Source organism: Penaeus chinensis, chromosome 2 (genome assembly GCF_019202785.1).
Source record: "Penaeus chinensis breed Huanghai No. 1 chromosome 2, ASM1920278v2, whole genome shotgun sequence".
Classification (NCBI taxonomy): Eukaryota; Metazoa; Arthropoda; class Malacostraca; order Decapoda; family Penaeidae; genus Penaeus; species Penaeus chinensis.
Window position 1 is genome coordinate 42,223,044 of NC_061820.1, and position 12,500 is coordinate 42,235,543.

The 12,500-nt window shown below is 32.5% G+C and overlaps 1 protein-coding gene across 24 annotated transcripts in view; it reads left to right on the forward strand.

Annotated features, from left to right (window-relative positions):
• LOC125032721 (phosphatidylinositol-binding clathrin assembly protein LAP-like) overlaps window positions 1–12,086 on the forward strand; it is an 80,083-nt gene extending 67,997 nt beyond the window's left edge. For 15 of the 24 annotated variants that reach the window (XM_047624018.1, XM_047624159.1, XM_047624104.1 and 12 more), the window contains 6 exons: window positions 2,008–2,040; window positions 5,890–6,132; window positions 8,070–8,265; window positions 8,390–8,585; window positions 8,888–9,009; window positions 9,209–12,086. In XM_047624018.1, the coding sequence (XP_047479974.1) occupies window positions 2,008–2,040; window positions 5,890–6,132; window positions 8,070–8,265; window positions 8,390–8,585; window positions 8,888–9,001 (782 nt within the window). In that variant the 3' untranslated portion in view covers window positions 9,002–9,009; window positions 9,209–12,086. The remainder of the gene's footprint in view (window positions 1–2,007; window positions 2,041–5,889; window positions 6,133–8,069; window positions 8,266–8,389; window positions 8,586–8,887; window positions 9,010–9,208) is intronic. The other 9 variants (XM_047624033.1, XM_047624168.1, XM_047624193.1 and 6 more) reach the window with 5 other exon arrangements.
• The last annotated feature ends 414 nt before the right edge of the window (window positions 12,087–12,500 follow it).

Genomic DNA, 12,500 nt, shown 5'->3' on the forward strand with positions numbered 1-12,500 from the left:
TAAAGTACATTTAGAATACTTTACAGAGTCTTTCCTTGTCTGTTCTTTCTCTCTCTCCCTTTGTATCTCATCCTACTTCTCACTGAATTCTACAATCCCTTTTCTTTTGCTCTGTATTCCTTTCATTGCTTTTTCTCTAGTACATGTTTCTTTCTTTTTCTCTAGTCCATGTTTCTTTCTTTTTCTCTTCTGCCATTTCTCACATACCGTTTTTCTCTCAGACCTTGTATTTATGTATCATTTTATTCTCTTTGTCCCATTTTGCAGTATACAAAAACAACAAACAAGAGTTGGGAAATAGTGCTGGTACTTTTAGATCTTAAAATTATCTTATAAATTGATGTGCTGAAGACTACAGATCGAGATAACTACTAGGAAACTGCTCCAAAACTAGTGGTGGTGCCTATAACAGTAAATGTCCAAGATGTGATCAGGGTTTCATTAGCCTGATCACTTTTTTTTTTTTTTTTTTTTTTTTTTTTTTTTTTTTTTTTTTTTTTTTTTTTTTTTTTTTTTTTTTTTTTTTTTTTTTTTTTTTTTTTTTTTGGTGTATGTGTCCATGTCTATGTCTTGTGTTCCCCATTTGAATTTTAGACAAGTACCACTAGTTCCAGTAGTTTTTGAGTAATTTTCCGAGCATTTGTAGAACTACTGTTTATGAGATTGCAGCCCTTGTGATAATTAGTTATTTTTTTGAGTATAGAAATTAGTAATAGAGAGAAAATGCTCAAGTATCAAGCTAAAGCTACCAGAAGTACTGCCCATCTCTGCATATAGATAAAATATGCACACATAGTACATGCAAATGTAGCATATGCATATCAACATGCACATTTATATCAACATACACACACAAATATATATATATATATATATATATATATATATATATATGTATGTATGTATGTATGTATGTATGTATATATGCATATATATATTATATTTATATTTATATATATTATATTTATATATACATTTATATTTATTTATGTATATATAATATTTATATTTATATTTATTTAAATATATATATTATATATATGTATTTATATTTATATTTATATATATATATTATATACATATATATTATACATATATTATATTTATATATACATATGTTTATATTTATTTATATATATATATATATATATATATATATATATATATATATATATATATTCACACACACACACACACACACACACACACACACACACACACACACACACACACACACACACACACACACACACACACACACACACACACATATACACACACACACATATACACACACACACACACAGATACACACACACATACACACACAATTATACATATATATATATATATATATATATATATATATATATATATGTATGTGTGTGTGTGTGTGTATATATATATATATATATATATATATATATATATATAATGTTTATATGTATATGTATATATATACATATATATAATATATATGATATATATATATATATAATATGTATATGTATATAATATATAATATATAATATATATGATATATATATATAATTACATATATAATATATATATATGCAGATATATATAATATGTATATATGTATATATTTACATAATTATATATATAATATATATTATATATATAATGTGTATATATAATATATATATATATATATATATATGTATATGTATATATAATATATATATGTATATGTATATATAATACATATATGTATATGTATATGAATAAAATATATATATGTATATATTTATATAATATTTATATACATATATATTATATATATATATGTATATATATATATATATATATATATATATATATATATTTATATAATGATATTTATGCAACTAGTATCAATAATAGTAAAGTAGAGCTTTTTCTTCTTCATATGTTTGCACTTTATGATAGTACTGACTGCCCGTTATGTATGCTGCACTAGTAAACTGGAGAATTAATAATATGAACTATTGTTGTTGCATGTAACAGACACAGTGCCGAGCAGTACCTTCAACTGGCCAGGTAATAGCCTAAGTATATTTGTTAGTTACATATGTTGGGATAAGGTGACCTAACATTGCTTGACTAACACTTATCATTGTTTGAATCCAGAACTCTTTGTGATAACTCTTTTAACTCCTTGTGGTGCAGTCCTCAGTGGTGATTTTATTGCTTTCACCCATTGATTTGATTATTTCGTGATTAATTATGATTCTGTAGTACTGAGTTGTCTTTGTGTTTTCTTTAATATATGTATCTGTTTGGGTGACATCCAAGGAAGTAAGTATGAAGAGAGAGAATATGAGTTGTTTGTTATCAGATCTCTTGGTTTCAGGTAAGTAGTTGACACCTTTTCAGTGGTTAATTGAACCTCTCATATTTGCTTAGATTAAAAGTGAACTAAATGTATTTAGAAGTGCTCATATTACTTTCTAGTTGATAAGCAAATTTAAGAGAAGTTTATAGGAAATGTAAATGCAGATACATCTATAATTACAGGCTGATAGTTTTTTTTTTTTTTTCTTTTTTTTCTTTTTTTTCTTTCTTAATTTGTTTGCAGTATAATAGATTGTAGTTGATGTATTTATTACAGTAAAAGCTTGATAAATCATGTGGTCTTTATGCACAGGTATACTTTTTTGATGCAACAGTAGTGTTGTCTTTAAGATTTGTATGAGAGAATGAATGAATGTTTTTTGTATGCATTTTTTGAGTAAAAATAGGTAAAGATTTTTTTCTGTCATTTTAATAAATACAGACAAGTCAGACTTGTCTTCTGTTATACCATACTTTTTATTCATAAATAATGGAAACCAACTCAGGGTGTATGAATAATCTTAATTTTGTAACAAATTTGAGAAATACCATCAGTGGTATACAGTGTGGTTTCCTTGTTTCACTTAGAATACTATGGCAGAAGCCAAGTACCTTTGGGCTGTTGAGTCCCAGGTAACATTATGCATACTTACAAGAAGTCCATGTTGCTACTATAAACCCACAGCATTTTGCTTGATGCACTATGCAAGTGTGTCTGTAGTCCACTGTAGTTACTTTTACCATTCCATAACCAGCTAAGGGAAATTATGTCACTGTTTCAGGTGACAGAGAATGCAACATGCAACTCTCACCATAGCTTCACCATCATACTTAAACATTTATGCTGCAGATCTGTTCCAGTTTTTGTCCATTCATCATGCCACCCTGCTCACAAGAGTGGGTATGACGTGGATTTGGAGACAGTGTCTTGATATATGTCAAAGTATTTTATGGCAATTGTTGTCTCAAATCCCCTGTAGTAGACATTAGTTTTATTGTTGATTCTTTATGTGGGCGTATGTAGATTTTTTCTAATATCTGAACTTTGTATACGGAGGTAGAGCTGGGAAGTTTGCATTTCTACCTGTGGAGGGGGAATATGAATGCTTGTTGAATTTGTGTGTGATTTCAGTGAACCTGGTTTGTCCATGGTTATGGCAATCTTTTCTTGAGCTAGTATGTCTATAATGGGAAGAGGAAGACATTGGACAGCATGAGTGTAAAAGAATACTTATCTCTTTAACTCTTCAATGACGGTACCAAAAATCTCTCTGTGTCACTGACTCTGGTGACTTCAGGCAACCATCCTGCCATTTGGCATGGGAGTCTGCTACATGTAGCAGAACTTTCTGCTTGACTCGCTTTAGCACTTTGCAATGCCTATAGCCATACTCGGCATGATGAGTTGGTTTGTTATGAAGGCTATCGGTGTGGCCCAGCAGATTCAGGTTAAAGACATATGAAGTAACCTGCAAGATAATTTGACCCTATGTTTGGTTAATTCATTGTATAGTAGCTACTGTTGAGGGGTTAAAGTGTCTTCCCACCTATACCCATAGATTTAACCTAGACTGTGCATTTCTTCATTTTGAAAATTGTGTAGGGAATCTTCTACACTATCCTCAAAATAGAGAGATGAGCTGCCCTCAGACTAATCTTATCCAGGAATCATAATGCCAAAATTCTGGAAACCTTTTGTGTATGTTATTCAGTGAAAGGATGTCCTGTTTATTGCTTAATTGATCGATATTCCCCTTTAGTCAGGAGTCGGTAAAATTTCCATTTCTGGGTAGGAGTAATTTGCAAACCAAGAATGGGGTTTACTGGTTCCTGTTGCCATGATATCTCAGGATAGGTCATTGGTGTTATTCGCAGTATGCTTTGACACAGGACACAAAGGAAATCCCATAATTCATTTCTCTTGTATAAAATCTGAAATTTTGATATAATCAAAGTATATATAATTTGAAGGGCTCATTGTGCCAGAGGCCATTGAGAAGCATTTGGAAGATATAGTGAATTATTGAATTTCATGCCTACCACATGATACACCATATTGTAGGTTTTATTGACATAAGGATTTTTTTTATTAAGTAGAAAATCAAGTATCAGATTTCACGTACATATAATATCTGTTGAAGTCTCAGAAGTTCCTGCTTCATGCTTAATGTTCTGAAATGATAAAGATATCACAGTGGATGTTACAGATCCTTCTATCAGGTCCTGGGTGTTTTTACTCCTTTTAACATATTATATGACTTAGTGTGCTTGAATTTGTGTGTGAGAGTGAGTGTTTATATTGTAATATATTATTGATTGTTATGATTACTTTGATAACTATTTTTTTACATGGAAGATAGAGGTAGCTATTGGTACTGTACCAGGGTAAACATAAAATACATGCATTCATTTCATTGCCAAGCCTTCCTGGCACAAGTCAGCACACTTTGACTTTTCCTTCACCTTCACTGAGCAATGACTATTATATAAAGCATGAAGGTTGGGAATTTCATTTGAAATCTATATTTTTCTCTTATTATATTATATTAATTTTGAGTGTTGGGATTGCTGTAGTTCATGTAGAAAATATCTCTTTTTTTCACATTTCTGTAAGCATTTGATTTTTTTTTTTTTTTTTAATAGCACAATAAAACTCAGGTAGACTTTTTAGAGGAGGATATTAGGGAGAATTCAGTATTTCTTTGTTAGTTTTAAGGTGAAGCTTCAAAAAAATTGTTGTAATAAATTGTAGTGTTTATAGTCTTGAGTAGGATTAGTCATGTTATAGTGTACCTTTCTCTGTGCTTGTTAGATTTTTTTTTTTTTTTTAGTTTTTCAGATAGTCATGATTAAATGTTACATGTTTTAGTATCAGTTGAAAGTTGTGTTTGACTTTGGAAGAATAGATTTAACTGTTTGTAATTTATTGCAAAAGAGGGTGCTAGTTATTCATATGGGAAATCTGTATCAAATAACCAGGAAACTGTGTAATAGTAAATAAATGTAATAGATAATAGATGCTTATTCTAACTTAGCCATGTAACACTTAGTTGATTTTGTTGTGCTTTTAGATCAGGGATTTAGAATAGTTAAGGATTTCTTAGAGGATTTTCTGTAGAACTTGCAAAGCTTTATTAGCAAAACCTAGGGAAATATATTTTGCCTGAGAAGTTGCACAAAATTAGTAATATTCACTGGATAAATAGTTAAGTATTTTAGGGTAGGAGGATGATTGGTATCAAGTAAGCAAAAGCATGATTGTTACAGTAACAGATTTTTTTCAAATTTTATGAATATCATGTATTTGGGTTGAACCTTGTAGTACTTCAGACCACATAGAGTAAGATCATCTCTGATGGGTAAGCATTGTTTTTTAATGCAGTAGTGAGTGCTCTAGGAAAAGATAACAGCTTTGGTTACATTTTTAGTAGAACCAATAGATCCCTTAAAATGTGTTTTGAAATTTTATTTGACTGAATGTGCACTGCCTCAGCATTGGGAGGACAGAACATAGCAAGCAGCTGTGTGACCATCACACTACTCTTCTCTTGCAAGCTGCAGCCATAGGAGGTGGCACTGACTCCGATGTCAATCCTTTTGCTGCCTTTGGTGTGTCAGGCCCCCCTGGTCCTTCCCTCCCCTCACAGGGTGGTGGTATCTCTCTGGACACCACCACCACAACCACTACCAACACCACTTCTACAGCTGACCTCTTGAGTGGGTTGGATTCCCTGGCAGGCGTTGGTAACAGTGGTGTGCCCTTCCAGGCTCCTACTGTGCAGCGCTCTCAGCCTCAAGGTGACAACCACAGCACAGCACCTACTCTCATGTTCACTGCCTAACCAAGTAACAGGGGCACAAGCATCTACTAAATTTCCTTTTTAGTTCTTATTTGTTTCTATTTGTTTGTTAATTGATTTTGCAATTATTTTGTCAGTATCAGTTAAGAAAATGACCAAATCATAAACAGATTATCAGTCAAGATTTTTATGTCCCTGTAAAGGTACTTCTGTATCCAACTAGCTAATATTTGCACATTTTAACAATGGCTCTAGCATAGCCTCTGATGCTACCATGTCTGCAGCTAACCTTTTTATGCTTGTCCATGTGATGTTTATATCCAGCAAGCTGATATTTCACATCTGCAGTGTTCAAACATGGCCATGTATATATTTCTAAAATTTGTTTTTTTTTATGTTACTGAAAATTAGTTCTCTAACATTACTAACTTGTCACAGTTTACATCACTAACAAAGGCCTGTCAGCATCCAGAACAGTTTTGCCAACACTGATTAGTTGGTTTATCTTTGAAAGTAATAGGTTTTTACCATATTTCTTGTACTGCTTTAACCGATTTATAAAAAATACTTACTCCTAGAAATGGACTTGATTGATTTCTCTGAGAAAATTTTTAATGAATAAAACTATTATCTGAGTTACCATTTTGATTTCAAAGTATTTTTTAATTATTTTCATTATGCAGCCATTGCTAACTTTCATCCTAATCTTCAGTAGCTTGCTTTAGGTGCAGACACATTACAGATTTTAAAGCACAAATCTCTCATATGAAATGCCTGTTGCTATGTTAAACACTAATCTGTGCATCATGCAGTCAGTTATGGAAGCAGAAATGTGTTTGTTTTACAACTGCACATGGCATGGGTAGTCTTGCACTCTTGCATTTTTACTCTTGCTTGAGATACAAATACTATGCATTATAATGGCCACAACATCCAGTATCTGTAAATCATTACCCTCCCCCCCCACAAAACAATAGTAAATAATTCAAAACTATGTAGAGTTCACCAGTTTGAAAACTAGAGTGAACATAACTGTAGTAACTGGTATGAGTACTGTTGTCCTAATTCTTATATGTATATTGAAGTCATTTTATGTCTGTGCAGAACCATTGTGACCACATTGAAGGCTATTTTAGCATATTGAGAACCAAAGGAATCAGACAGAAATAGATGAACCTCTAGGCTGTGCAAAGTTGAATATTGATAACTGACCACTTCAGCCTCTCTTCCTTGCCTGAGTATCGTGTATTAATGTTATTTCAGATATAGCATGTAAGGTGATCTAGATAATTGTGAGAGCACATATGTGTTAGTGGTTAGGTGCATCCAGAATTAGTTCACATGAAATTTGAGGTCGAAAGATGTAGGATGAAGAGAGGCAGAGTGTCATAGTAAGTTGTTTTCCTGTATTGTTTATATTAAAACATTTGTGTTTAGTACTACAACATAGTATAGAATTTGTGCATGTTGTGATCTTTGCATGTGACCTATTTTCCATATGTCTGTTCTCTGATTGATATTATCCTCTGCTGACTAAGAGAGATTTTTATTGTCATAATCATTATCATTTTTTATTTATTTTTTTCTAGCAGCAACTGAAAATGTATTTAATTAATGAAATTTTTTGGAAGTAATCTAACAAATGCAATCTGATCAATCTGAAGAATTTATAATTGTAAAATGTTACTCAATTAAATGCCTTTTTTTCTCCTTTTTTCTCCTTTATTTTTTAGATAATAAATCAGAGTCCCAGACGTTCAGGGTTTCTTGTGTTACATCTGAGAATATGTATTGTGAATTATTTTTTAGTTTTAAAATCACATTTATAATTCTAATATCAAGAATAGGTGTATTCATGTGTGCATTATTTTCAAGGGAAAGTATGATGTAAGGAAGAGAAGTGTTCAGTTTTCTAACATGTTATACTTGTAACAGCATTTGATGGGTTTGGGGACATCCTGAAGCCAGAGGGTAGTGTGGGTGGTGGTGCTGCTCCCGTGGCCACAGCAATGGGCACCCCAGCTCAACTTCCTGCATCAACACAGCCCAGTAAACTTATAAGTTCTGACCTTGATATGTCCTTGACATCTTTAGTGGACAATCTTAATATCAAGGGCCCTGTGGCACCTAAGTGAGTTATATACTATTTCCTGTGTTCTGTGTAGACAATGTATGGATAAGATCAGAACTTAATAAATTTGGATACAATCAATTTTTACATTTCTGATAACATAATGTTTTGCAAAAATTACCAGAGGACAGTGGAATTCACCAAAGACCCAAAGCAAAACTGGAGGGGCTAGCTGGACTCCTGCAGCTCCAGCCTCTGCAACCGCAGGTTTTCGTCCACAAATGCCAGGCCAGCAGATGCCTGCACCTGGGGCACCCGTACAGCCAGGACAGTGGAGTGGCGGGATGCCTATGACTGGGAATTTCCCACAGCAACCTATGGTAAAATACAACAATTTATTGATTATTGTAAAACATCATTATAGTGCTGGTCATCATGATAAGTTCAATTTCTGTACTGTAAATCAGAAGTGATTTATCTTTACAAGTCAGTGTTAAAAATTATTAGCTTCTCATTCAGTAGTAATTTGATGATGTGACTTTTCATTAGACAAAAAAAGAATTGAACACTAATTAATATTTGGATATGACAAACTTGCTTGTTATACAAAAAGTGATACTTACATATGTATTAATACACACACACATCTGTTAAGACTTATAAGACATGCTTGTCACTTCAGCAGGGAATGGGCATGATGGGTCAAGCATTCCCAGGTGCTGCTGCCCCTCAACCTGGGGCACAACCAACCCAAGCCTCGCAGCCAGCTGGCTTTGATCCCTTTGGTGCCCTGTAACACTGCAGGTTAGTCTGTTTACTCTTGCCTTTTATTTTAGCACATGTTTAGTCTTCAATGGAAATCCTCCCTTTCAAGCTGCAACCTTCTTGACTAGAATAGTTCAGGTGTGAAGAAAAATGTTATATTGGAACCAGTTTCTTGATTTTCCATTTACCTTAGCAAAATGTTGATAATTTTTCTAATGCATCAATTCCTTTATTGTAGGTTGGGCATAATAAATGCATAATATCGGCAGTCCTGAAACAAAACCTTGCTCTTCGTCATGACCAACTGTTAAGTGTTGTGGCTTCTCTTTGTTACCCTTGCCTCATGTTGTATGTTGACTGAAAGTGTGGGAAGTCGCCAACATCGTGTGCTAGTAGTGCTGATTGTCGTCATCAGGCTAAATGCATGTCATTTTCACCTTTTTGAGTATAGAAGCTATAAAGTTTTAGAATGAATTGCATTGTTAATATTGTAACTTATTTAAAACAAGTACTGAGATCTTTGTTGTCCCAGACAATTCATATTTGATTAGTAGAATATATACGAGTTGATTGATTATCGTTATTGAAATATACATTTTATCAGAAGTATAACCAGCAATAGGTTCCAGATGTGCACTGCCGCATATAAACATTATCATGCCCAGTCAGCCAACACATGATTATTAATTACAGTGTATCATAGCATGGATTTAATTTAATTTTAAGGAATATACAAAAGTGTATTATATGAATTGTACATTCCAGTGTCTGTAAGCCAAAAGTTGAGTCATGGGATGTAGTGAGCTGAAGCTGTGTGGTGAATCTGTAATATATTTATTTTTTTGAGGCATCAGTATTTTAAGTGTTGATGATAGAAAATAGAAGCAGATGTGCTTGAAATGTATCAGCATCTCATGTTATAGCCAAATTGCAGAATTTAAGCTGTTATATTGGGTAGCAGTAGATTACTAGTGAAATTTTAAAATGAAATGCCTTGATATATCATCAATCCAGTATGAGATGTTTGTAAAAGGAACAAGTACTCAGTAATGCAACTAGTGTCTTTATTACTGTTTTGTAATAGATGTGTCGAAAAACGCAAACAAGTAAGAGTTCAATATTGTGTAGTAGTTCTGGATATATACTGTAATTTGTCCTGTTGGAAACTGTTTTAACATGTGAATGACAGTCTAGACTCAAAGAAGATCACCACACACCAAGACCCTGTAGCTCTATTACTCATATCTAAATATATAGAAATAATAGTAGCTGTACATAGGAGAGGACGAGGTTTGCAGTGGATGTAGTTGTTGCAAAGAAAAATTGTGTGCATTCCAATTTGTGAGATAGGCACATAGATATCATTTTTAAAGTTGTGGTGCAAGTAAATGGGTTAATTTCAACCTGAATTTGCAACCTGTGTATGTATTAGCAGTGTTGTCAAAATATATATAAAATGTTACTGTGAAAATCCCAGTAGTTGGGATTATTTTAATATAGGCTGAAGATCAGAGGTTTGTATTTAAAATGAGTCCTCTGTTTGCTTCTTGCCACACACACACCAAGCCTTAAGCCCACATCTCGTATCATACCGTCATGCTAATCTAAATTTCAGCAAAATTTATGTTTTTATGTATTTCTTGTTCATATTATTGTTAAATATTTACCTTCTGGAAAGAAATGAAAGTAATATTCATTAATAGGATTATTTTCATTATTTCAATAATTATTATTATTATTATTATTATTATTATTATTATTATTATTATTATCATTATTATCATTTTTATTATTAATATTATTATTATTATTACTATTACTAATATTATTATTGTTGATATATATATATATTTGTTATTATGTTTCTTTGACTAAAGGATTGTTGTATTATGTAGTAAGAAGTTATGTACTTTACTGATGTAGGTGTTTGCAAGGTTACAAATATACATTAGATGCAGTAACAAAATGTGTGGGCCACATAACACCTAGAAAAGTAATCTGTGAGCAATACTCGTACTAAGACGTATGTCAGCCCAGATTCCAGTACATGCTGTTGTTCATTGGGGCTGGTGTTTAGTGATTAGTGATAAGTATTATTCCATATGTAATATAGCCTTATACTGAGTATGTTATTTTTATGTATTCAGTTGTGAGGTGTGAGGAATTCTCAGGCATAATAAGATGTGTACTTGGTTTTGAAGTTGAGAAGCAAAGGTAAGAAAGGGAAAAGAAAAAGAAAGTGGAGTAATTCATATACAGTATAAAGTATTATGATAGTTTTTGATTGTAGTGCAGTGTAAAAGGTATCAATTTTGACTGAGAGTTAACTCACATACCTAAGGATAGTGTTGGTTGTACATAAACATATGTAAACAAGGGAATTGGTTTCAGGTAATTTGGGATGATTATTATAAAATGGATCTGAAAAATAGTGAAAATTTGCATGAGCAAAATTTCATGATGGCGTCATAATATGAACCTCCAATGTCCAGTATATCTCATTTTATACATAATGTACACAAGGAACTTAGAAATTACATTTAGGTCCTTCATTTCTATAAATACTGTTTGTGTATTAAGTGTAGCACCAATACTTATAGTTTCATCCATTTTTAGAGTAAATTTAATAGGTTTCTCTATCAGTCATACTTTAAAGACACTTGGTTGACAGTATCAGATTAATAGTTCCTAAAAAAAAAAAAAAAAAAAGTAAACCCTATTCCTGACTCCAATTCTGAACTTTGTGAAATATAGCCTGTGTCTTACAAATCCAGGAAGATGTTAACAAACCTTTCTAAAAGTCACGAAAGTCAAACCGACTTAAGCTGTTCACAGAGGTAGGGTTTCAGATTTTGTTTCTGTGCCACCAAATTATCCTTTATTCCGTAGCATCAGTGGCCGCCTCCGTGTTGTGGTAGTTGGTTGAGAACAAAAAAATAATAAAAATAAAAATCCTAAGGTCTTGAGATTATTTATTACTTTGTTACATCATGTATTAACTGCAAGACTTAGAATAAATTGTTGACAACACTGGTCTTGTATAAAGTCATGGTCTCATACATGATGCAAATATGATGTCAAGATTTGGAACAATTATGAATAAATGTTGAAGATGGTTCTAGAGTTTTATTTTTACACAAACCAGATGTAGGCAAGTATAAAGTTAGATACTAAAAAAGTATTCCTAAGTACTTGTAGAGAAGAATGTACTTAAGTATGAAAGATGTAAAGGACAAGCCCCCCAGTCCCTTGCTTGTTGTTGCTGTGGAGGAGTTTAGGAGGCTGAGACTGCCTGGGACCTCAGACCTCGCCTAATTTTGCAGTCTTTTCTTTTTCATCTTTCCTTTTCCTTCTCTTCTTCATCCACTTATCCATAATACTGTGTGACCTATGATGTTGGGTACATTTGTTTGTTTTGATCATTGACCACCCTGGAAATCCACAAACATCGCCTTACTGAACCAAAAAAAGTTATTTAAGGCCTGTGCCCTCAAGCCCTGCCCTACCTTATCACTAATGACCTTAGATGT